At 38.3% G+C, this 18,970-nt stretch overlaps 1 protein-coding gene across 4 annotated transcripts in view; it reads right to left on the bottom strand.

Moving 5' to 3' along the window:
* Positions 1-18,970, bottom strand: part of PRUNE2 (prune homolog 2 with BCH domain) — a 483,266-nt gene that overhangs the window by 355,682 nt on the left and 108,614 nt on the right. For all 4 annotated transcript variants that reach the window (XM_077474900.1, XM_077474897.1, XM_077474898.1 and 1 more), the window contains exon 3: positions 2,773-2,975. In XM_077474900.1, the coding sequence (XP_077331026.1) occupies positions 2,773-2,975 (203 nt within the window). The remainder of the gene's footprint in view (positions 1-2,772; positions 2,976-18,970) is intronic.

Below are 18,970 nucleotides of genomic sequence, written 5' to 3'. Positions count from 1 at the left end.
CCTCACTGTCCGAACGTTCCTGGTCCTCATTCTCGAAAAGTCAGAACAGGGGCCGCCTGCCACAGCGGGATCCGAGTCTGAATCAGAGCTTTCCCCAGAAGACGGTGGGGGGAGGGGGCATTTTTTACCCCCCTTGCGCCCGCATTCCACTTCCACTCTGGCAACAAAGGACTCCAGGACCGCCAACAGAGCGTCCATAGGTACTGCAGGTGCAAGGGAACCAGTTGCAATAACAGGGATGTCTGGGGAAGAAGCGCTAGCTTCTGATGCCATGCTGACCCACTCTCGCCTGTCACCACTAAGAACCTAAGGCAAGAAACACAAAACACCCACCCTCCTAGCTGCCACAGACTGAGAGGCCCCCCACAGGGCTCACCACCCTGGCCCAGGTACTGCGATGTGATGCCGCCATCCTCTCTCCTGTGTCAGCCACAAGGTGTTTTGTGTCAGTTTCACGCTGTTCCAGAATGAACCAGCTGCCCAGCGCTAGGGTAAAACAAAACTGAGCTACTAGAAAACTTCCAGAAAATGGCCACGGTTAAGAAACTGGCTGCTGCTACAAGAAAATAGCCGCAGCCACCGGAAAATGGCCGCAGTTCGTGTGGCGGCCAGTCCCCCACATGGCATACACAGATACCCCAAAAAAGGCCTAAAACCAGGGAAAAAGATGAGCGGACCACCAACCGCCCAGCACAGTCACTGCCAGGACCCAGAGCCCCCCCCCTCCAGAGGACCCCCGGCCAGGTACGTGCACCGCACCCCCTATGCCCAGTCACACAGCGGCCCATCAGCATGGGAAGGAGAGAAAGGGACAGGGAGAGAAGAAAGGGAGAGGGAGAGACCCCCTACCTCACAGGGAATGCCTAGCTGCTCCATACTGCCAAGACAGGTGTAACCATACTTACCCCTCCTGCAGGGACTGCTGGACGCATTCCATGGACAGGCCCATCACCCGAGCAGTACGGGGCGGCTGTCGGCCACGGCACACTGTGACACGGACAGCAGTAGCCCAGTCATATGTGTGCCCCAGAGTATATAGCTCCCTGGCCGCCCCTGTATAAGACAGAGCATGTCGTGGCCGACACAGCACGTGGCTAAGGTCTGCACACGCTCGATGGTCAGGCTGGGGAGACTGTCAGGATCTATATTATCCAGCCTGTCACCCAGCCCGGCTGTTGATTACAGATCACAGGAAAAATTCCTAGGACCAATGGTCCCCACAGGGAGCCAGATCTTTCTCCTACACTAGGCAGAAAAAAACTGAGCTGCTGGAAGCAGAGTGAAGGGTTATAGCCAGTAGGACTGCCCCCTGGGCGGTACTGTGCAGTTTTGCTGTTTTTACATGTTCTGCCTAGTCCTCTCCTGAAGGTTGCGATATAACCCTAAGGTCAAGATTAAAGGTGCTGTGTCCATAAATGAACGAAAGAGAAAAGTGGTTGTTGGAGTGGACCAACTGAGGTCTCTGGGGAGTCTGAGGGGTCTCTTTAACCAAACCATAATATATAGACCTCAGCACTGAAAAATAATCTGTCTTTTTACCCATTAAGTTAAAAGTAACTAGTTACTTCTTAAGAACAACTCTCTCTAAAGCTGGCCAAGATTCGAACCATGTATGGGCAGGCTGAATGTCCTCAAGTAAATTTATCGATCCACTTGGGTACAACCAGCATGTCAGATTTTAGGATATGATTATTGCCAGCAAATATAGTCGCTGATGATAATCACTGCGTTCTCCCAGAAAGGATGGCTTGCCATGCCCTATAGCCCTGTGGGAGGGATTCCCCCATCAACACAGTTAGCAAATGAGTGATTTTCTTCACTGAAACCTGTGGTTGCAGGAAAGAAAATGGCATCATCTATGGCCTGCTTTACTCACCTCCGGTGCTCTCACCTGTTGCCCCATTGTTCCATCAGTTTTAGGTAAACACCAGGTGCTTATAGCTTTAAGGCAGTAAGTGACCTCCTGCCGGGATGCAGTGCTCCACCAGAATGGCCAATTGCCATCTAATAACACTGTCACTTGATGAGAAGGAGAGAGCAGTTTACCCTGTGTAAGCTCTAACATCATCTGGCATGGTGCTTACACAAAGTTGGAACTCTCAGGATCGAATGGCAAACAGAACCATAGGGAAGTGATCAGAAGATATCAATGGGTGGGTTGTTGCCACTTTGCACTTAGTGAGCAGAGTCACCAGGTTTATTTAACCTAACCTTAACCCTTGACCCAATCGTCTTCCTAATTAACCTGTCAATAATTTTAATGCTGTAAAACCTATCCTTAACAACAGTATCCTGTTCTGAACCTGTAACAAGGCTTACAGTATGGACATCTAAAGAAAAATTATTCCCTCATTCCTTTAGAACTCACAGAAAATGGTCTTGCCTTGTGTTATGCTCAGTTCACAGGCAGGTACTGTCAAACCTCAGGTGACCTCTGATCCCCTAAATCTTTAGCTAAAATGTCAGGCAAAGATAAGGTAAGAAGCACTAAATGAGTTGGCAAAAATACATCTAATAACTAATTCTGTACAATTCTTTAAAACAGACAGAATATTCTTGCATACATTTGCAGGTGTATCACTACTAGTAGCATGTCCATTACTTTCTTAAAAAACAACTGATTTGTGGATACGTGAAAACCTCATATTGGCATCTAAAGCAATTTTTAGATACACTGAAGCTTACTGAAAAAGGAGATAATGATGCAAAGACTTGAATACAGCTGATATTTACTCAAATTAGATTTCTTTTTCCTGGTTGCATATATAATACCTGGTGAAGGCACTGAAGTTAACAAGTGTCATTGATAACTTTTCCTCCTCATTCAGCCTATGCAGGTTTATTTCATCTTTGAAGGTGAGGTATGATTCAGGGATATCCAACTCCTCCAATATAAATCGTGTCTCGCTGTAGAAGCTGAATTCAACTCTCGTAACATTTAGAACAGGCAGACAAAGAACACTTGGTGAAGTAATCTATAGGAATAGATTTAAATATCAATGTCTCCATTAAGAACTGGAATATTGAGTAAAACATGGTAGTATCAAATGAATAGTCTAAGGTAGTTTTAAAATATGTCATTAAGAAAATTAAAAAAAAACAAATTCCAACAAACAGTAAGTTATAACCTTTGTTCAAATGTATCAAAAACTTGAACATATAATGGATGATTAACTAAAAGAGTAGAAAATGTTCAGTTAGCTTACTGAATAAGAAGCTATTTTTGTTCTTGGCTACCCAATCACGTGCAAGTGTAATAAAAAAAAGGGTTTTTTTGTTAGCGTATGATTGGAATTGAACTATTCCATTATTAAAGTGATTGTAAGGATTCATGTTTTTTTTTAACAAAAACATCATACTTACCTCCACTGTGCAGCTTGTTTTGCAGAAAGTGGCTATGCTTGGAGATAGGATGCATGGTCTAGTAAGTATGTTTGTTATTATCCACTATCTCAAGTGCAGACCAACCAAAGCAAAATACCCTGTTTCTGATCATATCAGTTCATACCACAAATTGGTGTGAGCTGAAAAAAAGTACTGCATGCAAGGAGACTACTATCATTAAACAATAAATGAGCAATACTAAAAAGGGGGAAAAATGTTGGGACTTTAGATGAGGCAAATTTGAGTAGGGCCATTGTGCCCCCATCCCTATGTACAATATAACAGAAGAAGGGGAAGTTGGACTTTAACCTCCCTGGCGGTACGATTATTTCGGATTTTAGGTGCTAAAAGCGGTACAATTATTTTGCATGAAAATTTGGCGTTTTATATTGTAGGCCTGCAATTCTTAGGAATAACTCTCTTAAATCTGTCCAAACCAGAGTCTAGCAGACATCCCGGGTATGATAAAGTTTGAAAAATGAAATCATAAATTATAATATAATAAATAATTATAAATAATTGTACCAAATAATAATATAACAATAATAAAAATTATTCAATAATGTAATCACATCAAAAACACTGAAATTTGCTCAGTTGCAGAATTGTCACTGTCATTACTTTTCAGTATTTGATGACGAATCTCCCCACAAATCGCTATCGCTCAATTCTGCGAGTGATTCTAATTTATTATCGCTGTTTTCTAGCTGCTCTAAAATCATTTTTGATGTACAGTGACAGTTTTGGTTGCTATGGACAATCTCCAGTTTCCAGGCATAAAGAACAGTTTTTATTATATAAAAGTGCATGCAGGACACTGGGCAGACCACTAGGGACAACGGGGATGTGAAATGTTTACATACAGCAATGTAATCTGTAAGATTACATTATACTGTATGTTTACTGTTTATTTCACTTTTTGAATTTGGCGCCGATCTCCGTGCCCGTGCGTCGCAACGCTCGCAGGGCACGGAGATCGCCGATGTGATAGATCGAGCGAGACACGGCTCGCTCGTACAGCGGGGAGACGACGCTGGATCCGAGGGAGAAGGTGAGTATTCCTCCTCCTGGATCCAGCGATGCAGTCCCGAGTCTGACTCGGGGATACCGCTCTTGGTATAAAAAATCCACCCCGAGTCAGACTCGGGAAAACCGTCAGGGGGGTTAAATGAGGTGTGGACCATACAGTAGATATATAATGACAATATTAGGTAGAGCCTTAACACAGTACAGTATGGAGAGTGGTATTGTTGAGAGCAGATTTTTATTGATAATTTCATCAACAAATTATAAAACAAATAAATAATTATAATGTTGTAAAATATACCTAATGATTAAAGTATTCCATCTATTTATTAAAACCTGTTCATATTTGTTCAACTAAATCACACCACACTAGAACATATGGGTGTATGATAGGGAGCTGATTTGTAATATATCTCAATAAGCAATATCATGTAAATTCATATAAAAATAATGTATAATATATAAAATCAAACATAGAAAAATGCATGGTTAAATAAGAAATAACGCGTTTCGTGGAGTATATTCCACTTCCTCAGGAGCAGATGCCAATTTGCATATCTAAAACATTATAAAAATAATAATAGTCTAACAATTGACCCAAGTAAATAAAGGGAAGAGTGTAAAAGGAAAAAGTCAACAAGTAATAGGACATAATGCCCTAGTTTACTCACAAATAAACTCACTAATCGACAAGTGGTATTGGATTGGAAGCTCATTTGGCAACAGGAGCTGAGGGAATACTGCCCATGAAAGCCACGGCGCAAAAGAGGATGTTCAAGCCAATGGGGATCTCCATTGAGTAGTAGGAGGTGACAGTTTAGCAGTCCCAGAAATGTACTATGGAATATATTGTGCATAATAATTTGTAAGTGGATATAATTATACAATTATACAATTATATAACATGCATTGTAAGACATAGACCCAAGAAAAGGAAAGAAACATCCATAAAATGTAGGTGTGCTTATATGTCTCAGTGACAATGTACAATAAATTAAGGACATCCAAGAGACACAGTGAACACCCAAGAGTGTTATAAAGGATATGTACAAAGAAGACAAAGAAAGTAAAACCCATGAGAGCTGAGGAAATCACCAACATGATAAATTGTAAAGAAAAGACACTAGACGCAATAAATCCAGTAAAATACCTCATGGTGCGACTATTGTCTGGAGTACCCATGTCTTATCCCAACAAAAGATAGGAAAGAGGAGAAGTGTAGTCCTCAATAGGATGGTATAAATGCCATCAGCGTTAACCCAGGTACCTCCCAACGTCAAACTAGGGGAGAGTCCCACCTGAGCAGCTGTAGTCGCTCAGGTGTAGGTGCCAAAAGACTCCCTCGTGTAGGGAACGCTGGTGAGAATGCCATGCGCCGGCATCATGACGCTACGTGGGTTGACGTCACATGTCTGGCACAGCAGGCGTGACATGGATGCGCCTAGGGAAAGGCCAGCCCAGACCCCCGTGTCCATGGAGGGTTGGGGGAGGTTCCTGAAGCGCATCAAAGCGCCTGAGAGCAGAGAACAAACCCATCGAGCCCTGTACATGCAACCACATGGAAACAACAAAAAAACTTCTAAATAATTAAACAGAAAAATGTATTGCAAGTACCAGAAATTATACCATACAGTACATACAACATTGATGTAAGTTGCAGATCACCTCAAAGGGGTCTGCTACCTGACCTAAACTGTAGTCTGGAATATCAACTGTGGTTGCGAATCTCCATCCCAGGATTAATACTAAAAAGGGGGAAAAATTAAGATCCGCACTGTTTCGGAGATCCTCTCTTTTGTGCCGTGGCGTTCACAGGCAGTATTCCTTCAGCTCCCACACGAGTTTCCAGTCCAATATCACCTGTCAATTAGCGAGCTAATTTGTGGGTAAACTAGGACATTATGTCCCAATATTTGTGGATTTTTTCTTTTTCCACTCTTCCCTTTCTCTACTTGAGTCAATTGTAAGACTATATTATTTTTATATCATTTTTAGATATGCCAATTTGCATCTGCTTCTGAGGAAGTGAAATATACTCCACAAAATACATTGAGCCTTCTGGAGGCAAATTTATTATCTAACCATGCGTTTCTATGTTTGATTTTATATATTATACATGCATTTTTTTAATTATGAAGAATTGACATTATATTGTTTAATGAGATATATTACAAATCGGCTCCCTACCATACACCCACAAGTTCTAGTGTGAAGTGATTTAGTTGGACCGATATGAACAGGTTTTATTAAATGGATGGAATACTGTAATCATTAAGTATATATTTTTTTTCCAATAAAATATTTTATTGATTAAAAAAGGAATAAAGATACAAATTCATACATTGTGAATGAAAATTTACATAAAAAACAAAAAAATAAAAAAAATAAAATAAAAATAGTAATATCAATGAAAAAATTAAAACCATGGGAAAATATAATAAAGCAGGAATATCTTAACCACCGACAGAAAAGAACATGAAATACAGTACTATTAGACAAATAATTGTGAATATTCAGTAGAGGATTTAAAGTGTAGCCAACAAGACCAAATATTTTGAAATTTGTCAGGAGAATCCTTAGATTGATGAATAAGGTCTTCCATGGCAGCAATAGAATCAACACGTTTAAACCATTCTGAAATTGAAGGAGTAGCAGTAGACTTCCAATATTTCGGAATACACATTTTAGCGGCATTTAATAAATGTAAGGTTAAGGATTTTTGATAAGTGGATTTTGGAACAGAAGAATGGTGTAAAAGCATTTGAGCAGGAGAAAAATCTAATGGGTATGATGTAATTAAAGATATTAAACGGTGAACTTCTTTCCAAAATGGTTGAAGTAAGGGGCAAGACCATAATAAATGTAATAGTGAACCATTGATATCAGTACATCTCCAATAGTTAGGAGGAAAAGAAGAAGATATCGTATGTAACCAAACAGGAGTATGATACCATCTGGAGAAAATCTTGAAGTTATTTTCTTGAGCAGAAACATTTGTAGAGCCTTTGTGAATATAAGAATAAACATTTTCCCATTCTGTATCTGATAATTCAATATTAAGATCATTTTCCCAATGTTTGCATGCGAGATTGGATTTAGGTGAATGAGTGGGAAAAAAAAGCAAATACATATTAGAAATCAAATGTTTTTGAGGTTCCAATTTAGTGCAAAAATGTTCAAAGGGAGTACGTTTTCTAGAATAAGTAGTACGAGTGCGAGGATCATTAAAAAAATGTCTAATTTGTAGATACGACCAATATGGAAAAGAATGATCTGGAAAAAGCAAATTAAGATCTTGGTAAGAAATAAATGAATTGTCACGGAAAAATTTGTCAGCTCTGATAATATCATTAGATTGAAATCCTTTGAGAAAAGACATTGTCATTCCCGGAGGGAAATCCGGATTTCTGCAGACAGGCGTAAGAGGACCGGAAATGGAAGATATATTACAGGTGTCACATAATTTACGAAAAATTTGTAAGGTGTTAGGAATGAAAGGATGTTTTTTACATTCCAATGGTATATGAGACGCAGAAGTCCATGGCAAATTACGAAGATGTATATTAGAGAAAGCATGTTCAATAACAACCCAAGCCTTAGTAGCAAAATGAACATTCCAATCAATAATCCTTGTTAAATGGCAAGCCCAATAATATTTAGTGAAATTCGGAAGACCGACGCCACCTTTAAGTTTGGGTAAATTAAGTCTCTCAAGGCTAATTCTAGGTTTAGACTTGCCCCAGATAAATTCAGAACAAGCACGATGAATGGAATTTAAAAAAGCTTTGGGAAGTTTGATAGGTATTTTTGAATATTTTGTAAAATAGGTAGGTCGTTTTTGGAATATAAGTCAGAGAGGGATGAGGGTAATTGAATGCCTAAATAAGTAATGGAATTGGAGTCCCATTTAAATGGAAAATTAGATTGACACATAGATATCGTTTTAGAATCTAAGGATAAATTTAATGCTTCTGAAAAATGTATCTGAAGATTCGATAATTTCGTAAACAACTCAAAATCTTTGAGAATATTTGGCAAGGTAATGTGAGGTTCGGTAAGAAATAAAAGAATATCATCAGCAAATGCTGCAATTTTATAAGTATGTTGAGCAATAGTGACACCTGTAATATCGGGGTTAGACCTAATGCGTTGTAGAAAAGGTTCCAGAGTAAGAACAAATATTATAGGAGACAAAGGGCAACCCTGACGAGTACCATTAGAGATGGGGAAGGCTTTCGACAGGTGATCATTAATCCTAACCTGGGCAGTGGGAGTGGAGTATAAAGCAAGAATAAAGTTCAACATACGATGTGGGATACCAAGTATTTTAAGACTTTCTGTCATAAAGTCCCAGGCCACCCTATCGAAAGCCTTCTCCGCATTCAGGGAGAGAAAAAAAACATTAGTATTTGTAGAGGTTAGCCATCTATGTACATTTAGTGCTTTAACTGTATTATCCCTTGCTTCTCTGCCTGGTATGAATCCCACTTGATCTAAATGAATGAGTTCAGGAAGCAAGGGTAGAAGTCTATTGGCTAGTATTTTAGCATAAATTTTAAGATCAACATTCAAAAGAGAAATCGGTCTACAATTAGTAATTAAAGTAAGATCTTTATGAGGTTTAGGGATCACAGAAATGTGTTCATTAAGAAGATCCCTAGGTGGGGAATGATCAGATGCAAAAGAGTTGAACGCAGATAAAAAGTATGGTTGAAGTGTGTTACAAAATTTTTTATAATATCCAGTAGTAAGTCCATCAGGACCAGGACTCTTTCTTGGTTTAAATTGTTTAAGAGCTAAGTCAAATTCTTCAAGAGATATATTTTTGTATAAAGCTTCAATTTCGCACTCAGATAATTTATTAGGAGTATACATTTCAAGAAAGTCTGAAATCATTTTTTTGCGTGTAGAGTCAATAATAGGAGTTTCAGCAGATTTCAAGTTATAAAGGCGAGTGTAATATTTAACAAATTCAGTAGCAATGTCTGTATTGGTTACTAATTTGCGTCCCATATGAGTGGTAATAGAATGAATTAAAGTGGAGGATTTTTTACTACGAAGAGCATTAGCTAGTAATTTCCCAGATTTATTACTAAATTCATAAAATATTTTATTCAAAAGAATATAGTTTCTTTTGGTTCGTTTGTGTAATTCAAGTAATAAATCTTCCCTAGCCTGGGTTAACTCGGTCAAGGAAGAAAGTGCTTGTGTAGCTTTATGGGTTTTTTCAAGTTGGTGAATACGAGACGTCAATTTATTAATAAGAGCTATACGACGTATAGAAACGGCTATTAATGAGCCTCTAATGAAACATTTGTGAGCTTCCCACAGTGTCATAGCAGACACATTTGAAGAAGCATTGTCTTCAAAAAAATTAGATAATTGTTTGTTAATATAATTGGTGATGTTTTTATCAGTAAGAAGAGAGGGATCTAGACGCCAAATATTAGATTTCATTGGCATATCAGGAAAGGTAATAGAAATAGAGATCGGATGATGATCCGATAAGAACATAGGATCAATGGTGGCAGAAGTCACTAGTGGTAAATCTTGTTGTGATATAAAAATATAATCTATCCTAGAATAACGATTATGTGGAGCTGAATAGAAAGTATAATCCTTAACAGTAGGATAAAGGGTGCGCCAGGAATCATGGAGTGTTAATTTTTGGAGTAGTATTTTAATGGCACGCAAGGCTACATAAGGCATTGAAGAGGTTCCAGTAGAGGTGTCAAGTAAGGGATTAAGAGGTGCATTAAAGTCTCCACCTAAGAGGAGTATACCTTTCTGAAAATCAGCAAGTAATTTAAGAGTAGATTTGTAGAATAGTACTTTGTTAGAATTAGGTGCATATCTGTTTGCAAAAGTAATAGGTTTACCATACAATGTGCCTTTCAAAAAAATATAACGACCATTAACATCAAGACATTTATCATCGATTTGGAAAGAGTAGTGTTTAGCAAACAAAATAGAAACCCCTTTAGATTTGGAAAATCTATTAGTTGCATGGAAGAAAGTTGGAAAACGCGTATCATGTAGTTTAGGAACAGCATTTGTTTTAAAATTAGTTTCTTGCAAAAAAATAATATCGGCTTTATTTTATGCATAGAATGAAGTAATTGTGAACGTTTTTCTGGTAAATTAAGTCCTTTTACATTTAAAGAAATGAGTTTAAGAGAAGGTAACGCGGTTTTAGAAGAGGAAAAAGACATAATAAATTAAAATAGTAGATATTTATAATAATGAAAAGGAGGTGGATATGTGTCAGCGGTAAAGAGTATCACCAATAATAAATTATCACCATGAAATTAAAAGGAAATAATATACAAAATAAATAAATAAATAAAATAAAGAAAGAAATACAACAACACTAAAAAAAATGGGGGACCAAACACAAAAAAAAAAAAAATTATAAACCGTTAATTAGTAAAAAATAATTTACTAATTCGAAGATGTTATACACTAACAAAACAGTGTAAACGGAAATCAGCAGTGGTATGACCAAAAGAGAAAAAATTAATAAAAAAAAATCGGTAATCAAAACCACTTCTGGGTACGAAACTAGAGACTGAGTAAATAAGTCTCAAAAATCAATATATAGTAACCCGTTATACAGAGGATAAAAATATAGAAGGAGGAATTAAAGTAATCATTCCTCTGTTAATTCTTTAAATTTTTTATTTATTATTATTGTTTTTGTCTTTTGTTTTTTTCCCTGTCTATTCTCTACTTTTCCTTCCCCTCATTTCCTTTAACAAATTAATGACAATAGTGTATGCTATAGTAGGATAGGATAAAATAATAACCGCAAATAAAAAAGGAAATTAAGGGAATCAACCTATAATAAAACAATATAAAAAAAAATTTAATTCATATTAAATTGAAGAAATAACCGGGATTAAAAAAAAAGAAAAAAAAAAGTGAGGAATGTCATCATTGTTGCAAGTAAGATGGAACAATATTTATCATTACAGCAGTAGATTTTAAGGAAAGATCCATCATTTCAATCATAAATTAAGTAAACCAAATATATATATATAGGAAAATCATGACTCCCTTATCTTCATTAAAAGGAGGTAATAAAGCAGTCAAATATTGCAATTGCTTTATGTAAGTTATAGTAATACAATTTAAGAATTATCTAGAATAAATTAAAATAAGACAAATAATAAATTAATATTATCTGCTATTACAGCAGAACATATAGGGTAAGATTTGTTTATAAATAAGTTAGTAGCAATTAGATGTAAACATCCTCAAATAAAAATCAAAAAGTTACAAAGTAGAACATATAAATAAGTAGAGGACAGTAAAATATATCGATTCAATGTAGCAAAGTAATAAACAGAAGATAAAAGAAGTCACGAGATTCCTCACAGTCATAACAGTGGTAACACAAACTAGAGTGGAGAATGAGTGCACGAAATTGTATTATTGATCCCGACGAGCTCTTCTGGATCTAGGTGCAATCTGAGGGCTGGAATCCGGATGTATATCAGTAGGTGTATGTGAGCAAGATTCAGAAGGAGACCTTCTTCTCCCGAAGCGAACATCCTGAGTCTCCACAGGTTCATTACCAGATGACGGTAGAATCGGCATTTGAAATTCAGCATACCAGTCAGGTACATCAATAAGCGGAATATTAAGTGCGTCACAAAAATGAGGAAGATCTTCAGGTACCTTAAGTAGTGCAGTGCGGCCTTGTGATGACGCAGATAAACAAAAGGGGAACTTCCAATGATAAGAAATACCATTTTTACGTAGGACATCTAATAAAGGTTTAAGTTCTCTGTGGCGTCGGAGGGTAATAGTAGAAAGATCTTGAAACAATTTAAGATTGTTACCAATATAAGAAAGCAACGATTTATTCCTTGCTCTCCGTAAGATATCTTCCTTGAGGAGATAATCATTAATGTAACAGATTACATCCCTCGGCGGATCAGTCTTTGCCTTTGGGTCGAAGAGCACGATGAATCCTTTCCATAGCAATAGGCATTGAGAGCTCCCTTTCCAGAATTTTGTTGAAAATACTAATTACTACATCTTGTAATTGATCCTGCGTCACAGTTTCAGGGAGTCCTCTCAACCTTAAATTATGACGCCTTCCACGATTGTCAAGGTCTTCTAAATGTCTGTTATAATCACGTAGATGTAAAGAATGAGCATTAAGTAGTGTTTGAGATTTTGCAATGCTGATGGAATGAGAAGCATTGATTTTCTCAACATCTTGGACCCTACCCACAATAGACTGAATATCAATACGTAATTCAGATATGGCAGCCGTCATCTTTGCAGATAAAGAGTCTTTTATGTCTGCCGCAATGGAACGTAGATCATTTAGACTTGGTGGCTGATTAGGTGAGAGAAAAGTAGTATTATCACTATCAGCAGGAGGCAATTGTGGAATAGGTGAATCCTCACGTATTTGCAAATGTCCCGGCCTTAAATTTCTATTTCGGGAAGAAGCCATATTGTCCGATTGAGATCAGGGCAAAAAAGCAAAAAAATCAATCAAATATGGAAATAAATTGTTGGTCTATCGGAAACTCGAGATGGAGAAGGTATTAGGGGATGTTCCCATAGATTTCCTTTAGTAAAATGAAAAAGATTACCTCCGATAAGATTGAAAAATTGTCTCTGTATGTGGGAGCGGGAGACTTAAGCGACCATCTTCCTCAGCTGTCAAGCCACGCCCCATTAAGTATATTTAACAACATTGTAATTGTGTATTATTTGCTTTAGAATTTGTAGATGAGGCTATCAATAAAAACCTGCTCTCAACAATACCACTCTCCATACTGTACTGTGTTATGATTCAACCTGTGTATGTAAATCTAATACATTCATTATATATCTACTGTATGGTTCGCAGCTCATTTAAAGTCCCACTTTTTTTGTTATAATAAATGAGCAATTGTGAGCTGTAACCCCCATGACAACCAAAATTAAATCAACTTTCTTTAGTCTGAAAAGTGTTTCTACATGAATTATGGACAATTAACATTCCTTGAGCTATGTTATTTTTTGCCAAGTTAATATAGTTTATATTTTTTTAGTTTCACTGGACAAGTTTTTTCAAAAGTTTTGCTTCCACAAAAATATTTGGTGATTATGATAGACCCCTTCAAACTGAGCAAAAATATAATTTCAGAATGACTATCACATAGGAACTTTGATAAATATGAAATCATCTTTAGAGCCACTCCACAGCATTGCATGCAATTTAGCTTCCCAGCCATAGCACTCCTGTTTCTGCCCAGCCGCGTCCTGACCATTTCAGAAGAGTGTCAAGCAAGCCAAGGACACCAAGACGCTGATGCACACCACACCACTGGCCTGTCCGTTCTCCAGAGCTTCCTTCTCACCATCCAGCAGCTTCCTGGCCGGCCTCTGCACAACACCAGCTGCTTGCCTGACGATCTCTGCTACAGATGTTAAGACTTCCACAGATGACAAGCCGATATTTCCACCATCAAATGTGAGTGCTATATTCATTCATCACTACCAAATAGCTACCAAATAGCTGTTTCCAATACTCCACACTCAGATAGAGGTGCCCCCTGCTTTTTTTCTGTTTTCACACACTAGGATTACTTAGGACCTATATATGGGAACTGCCTCTTTCCTCCAAATGTTGAAATTTTTAACTGTTTACTCCCCTTTTCATCCCTCACATCCACCCTACTGCATTACTGGTCTGGCTACAGCAGCGCCATAGTTTTTTTCTACTGCCGGTCAGCCTGCTTGCTGCCAGTGATTCCGCACCTGCTGCTGTGTCTTTGACTCAGCCAGCTCATCAGTAGCAGAGCAGAGCCACACATTTTTTGATGTTCCATGTTTTGGTATGACACATACGAAATCATGGAACGGTTGTTGAAACACATCCAGTACACCAAGTATGATTGGAATCTACACAGATATTCCAGTTGTACTTGGTGTACTGGATGCGCTTCAACAACAGTTCCATGTTTTCGTATGTTTCATTCATGTGTGCAGCATAGCCAACAGGCAATGCAAACTGCAAAAATAGAAGATTCCTTTAAAACGATATGTGATATGTGAACTACAGGTTATTTTTGTGAGAAGCAGCCAGAAAAAGACACACCAAAAAGTGTTCACAAAACAAAATCTTTGTTGTCCAGTGTATATAAATGTATATCTCATATAAATCATTATTTGTAATAAACATTTAAGACAAGGTACATCCATTATACTCTTATGGTAAATCATGCTTCTGATAACAAAATCTAGGAATGGTTTTGTTCTGTTTACAGCTTTGACACTCAAACAATAGGAACCATCTATACGGCCCCTTTCACATGGACGGATAGAATGGTGCTTTTAGCTGCAGATTTTCTAGTTTTCTACCGCAGCTAAAAGAACACAATGCTTTCCTATGGCCCCATTCACACACAGCGTTTAGCTGCGATTTCATTACATGCGGTTTGGTGTGAATAGAAAAAATAACTTGAATGCATCCAGGTGCGATGTAGCACAGCTATATGAACATAACCGCAGGTAATTGCAGCCTTTTGTGTCAACTGCGGATAGCAGCGTGAGAAGGGATTCAAGGGACCAAAAAAATAAATTAAAAAAAGGGTTGCTATGGGAATGACTATATTAGATAACTGCAGCTGAACGCAACTGCACAGAAACGCATGTAAATGCAGGTAATCACACTGTACAAATGCAGCTAATCTCTGTGCCTGGAGTCTTGAATTTCACAGAAAAAAATAAACATGCTAAACTGCGGCAGAACAGCCGTCCGTGTGAAAGGGCCTACTAGTAAAAAGGGAGGGGGTGTGTCCCACTTCCTACTAATTCCACTGTGTAAATGAGTAATCTGACCCTGCAGTTCAGGTCACCACACAACACAGCTTTTCACAGCATAGTAATAAATCAGTCTTATGGAACCTGGAATACTAAAATATACCAATTCCTTCCAGTGATTTTCAGAAATACACTTACAGAGACATGCAAAAGCAAAAAAGAACATTGCTGGACATTATTATTATAATTATACAGGATTTTTATAGCATAAACTGTTGGGTCTTTGAAAAGTAGTAATTTTAAAGGTATATGATAAATGGAGTAGACGCTTCATAAAAATGTCTTCTATGTGGAAATACTAAAAAGTAAAAAGTGATTCCTATTGCGCACAACCTTATTCTAAAGAATAAAATAGAAAAAAATATATATAGAATATAGAAAGCTGCACACATATATAAGTGTTCTCTGCACTCAAAGTAATATACAAGGGGGGTGTTTTATGTAGCGCTAACCAAACTATTCAAAATCATACATTAATTATAAAAAAAATATATAATGAACATATTATGTAAACAATGTGCAAAAAAGTGTAAACACTGTGCAAATATGTGCAAAACAGTAAAGTGCATAAAATATCAATATGATGTATTGGAAATAAAAATAGTAGTACAGTGCATTAAACAATATGCAATCAATAAGTCCATGCAATAGTGAAATGCTGTGCAAATCCTATAGTTTATCTTTACTGGCTGGATAGAGTGCACAGTTTGTCTGAGTGGATTGTTTACATATTGCTGCACTTTGCACTGGATGGACTTATACCCATTGGAGTTTTTTGGAAGATTTGATTTGATATAAGACACGTCTATAGGATTTGCACAGCATTTCACTATTGTATGGACTTATTGATTGCATATTGTTTAATGCACTGTACTACTATTTTTATTTTCAATACGTCATATTGATATTTTATGCACTTTACTGTTTTGCACATATTTGCACAGTGTTTACACTTTTTTGCACATTGTTTACATAATATATTCATTATATATTTATTTATAATTAATGTATGATTCTATGTGGAAATAGCTTTTCTTGAATGAGCATAGGATGTAAGGTGGCTTGGACCATCATGGCACGTAACCAATCCACAGAGTGTAGTTACCATCATAGCGTAGTTCTGAGGTACAATTACCAACATGTAATGTTGTCTTGACAATAAAAAAATTAAAATGGCAGCCAGTCAATTTAATACTAGCAAGGAATGTGTATAAAGAACAACATACAAAAATCCCTAGTACTCAACTATACCCAATAGCAAGGGGAACTCTTATGCCGCGTACACATGAGCGGACTTTTCAACATCCAAAGTCCGACGGACTGAGTCCGTCAGACTACTCGATCGTGTGTGGGCTGCAACGGACTTTTGATTCTCCAAAGTCTGACGGACTTTAGAAAATGGAACATGCTTAAAATTTTTCCGACGGAACTCCGTCGGACCCAGTTCCGATGTAGAAGTCCGCTCGTCTGTATGCTGTTCCGACAGACCTAAAACGACGCATGCTCTGAAGCAAGTACGAGACGGAAGTGCTCGGTCTTGTAAAACTCCAGTTCATATTGGAAGTAGCACATTCGTCATGCTGCAAATTCTGTGCTCGTTTAAATGTAGCGCATCTTCTTTATAATGCTAGAAGAACGAAGTCTTTATTTATAATGCTAGAAGAACGAAGTTGCTTTGCTGCTCATATTCACTCACAGAGTTCTCACAAAACACATTTCTGTCTTATTTCTCCTCATCTCATGAATGATCTTGTTTTTATTTTAAAGCCCCATCTCATTAATATTTTTTTTTTTTGTTTTGTTTTGCACCCTTCCCTGCAGACTTCCCTGTAGCCTTCCTGGGAGGCTGTGTCTCCGGTGGTGTACTTGTGGCAGGAGGAGGAGGAGGAGGAGGAACAGGAGGAACTTGCTCCACAATATCGCTGGTGGCAGTTAATTCGCCACTCAGCCCCTTCTGCAAGGCCAAGAAAATTAGTCTCTCACACTGGAGGCGTTGGCCCATCTCCAATTGCTGTAGACGGCTGGCGATGTAGCAGCCATAGGCCTCTTCAGCTTCAGGGGGGCTCTTTAACACATTAGTAGCCTCTCGAATTAGGCGCAGGGATTCCTCCTGTGTTACTGTCATTTTCTTTGGCCTTTTTGCTGGAAGACGGAGGGGAGGCACCTGTGATTTTGTCAGTCTTCTACTGGGCCCGGCCACCTCCTGGCTGACAGTGGGCCCAGCCTCCTCCTGGCTGACAGTGGGCCCAGCCTCCTCCTGCCTGCCACTTTCCACACCTTCCTCCTGGCTGAGCTCATCCTGTGTATAAAAAAGGGACATTGTTTTAGTTTTTTGTTCATCAATCATAAACATTTTTCAGCTCCTGACTTCAAAATTCTGTTAATACATATAAAAGAGTATCATTATGACACCACTATTTCTTGTTTCTGCTGGTGACAAACATTTGTGGCTACTACTGTAAATTGATATGTCCAAATTTTTAGGTTTTTTTTAACATCAATAATAGCGTTTAAATTATAACATCTAGTTAACATCATTAATATTATGAATATCACTATTTTTTGTAACAAAATACCTGGCTCCAGCTGGGTGCATCCGCTTCTTCCAGGATGGAAGGCTCCACTTGCTCATCAGCCTCTGCTGAGGTGGAGGGAATGCTGCAGGGAAGGGTGGAGGGAAGAGTTGAAAGCGACTCCCTGGCTTTACACTGGTCGCCAATAAACCGTAGTTTGTCAAAGTACCACAGCCTGGGTACATACACACCACCTGGTGCTGCTCCTGATGTTTTGGATTTCTCGATTTTCTTATTCTCCTTTCGGTACATATTTCGCAATAATTGAATTTTCTTTTCCACAAAGTCCACGTCTGCCTCTGGGATCCAAGGCTGCACAAATGTCACAAATTTCTCCAGTGTTGCCCTCCTTACTGGTTTATTATAATAATCAATGTGCTTGGAATGCCACAGATTTGTCAGCTCTTTGTATTTGTCTATAAATAGACTTAAAAATTCAGGATCCTTAAATTTCTGATTCATTTTTCTGAAAGACAATACACAAGCCAAAAACAATAATGTTAGCTCAGACTCTCCTAATCTTAGCCCAATATAGACCCCAGGATCTGCCACTTATTTGGGGAATTTGTTTAAACTTACCTTCGTTTTGCTTGCTCCCAACTTCCGTTCCTATTTTCGCAAAAGAACATACGACATGTGCATTTTGTCGTTATATACAGTGCGCACGCGTAGAACTACGCCTGCGTTGCCCGCCCATGACGTTCTTTTAGTCAAGTTCTTGTTTTCCCGCCCCTTTCTGCGCACATAACGTACGTACGAAATGTGCATTTTGTCGTTATATACAGTGCGTACGCGTAGAACTACGCCTGCGTTGCCCGCCCATGACGTTCTTTTAGTCAAGTTCTTGTTTTCCCGCCCTTTTCTGCGCACATAACGTACGTACGACATGTGCATTTTGTCGTTATATACAGTGCGTACGCGTAGAACTACGCCTGCGTTGCCCGCCCATGACGTTCTTTTAGTCAAGTTCTTGTTTTCCCGCCCCTTTCTGCGCACATAACGTACGAAAGAACATACGACATGTGCATTTTGTCGCTATATACAGTGCGCACGCGTAGAACTACGCCTGTGTTGCCCGCCCATGACGTTCTTTTAGTCAAGTTCTTGTTTTCCCGGCCCTTTCTGCGCACATAACGTACGAAAGAACATACGACATG

The sequence above is a fragment of the Lithobates pipiens genome, unplaced genomic scaffold, assembly GCF_037356315.1.
Source record: "Lithobates pipiens isolate NorthernLeopardFrog02 unplaced genomic scaffold, aLitPip1_a1.2 Scaffold_13, whole genome shotgun sequence".
Lineage (NCBI taxonomy): Eukaryota > Metazoa > Chordata > Amphibia > Anura > Ranidae > Lithobates > Lithobates pipiens.
This window is presented reverse-complemented; position numbering and strand designations above follow the sequence as displayed.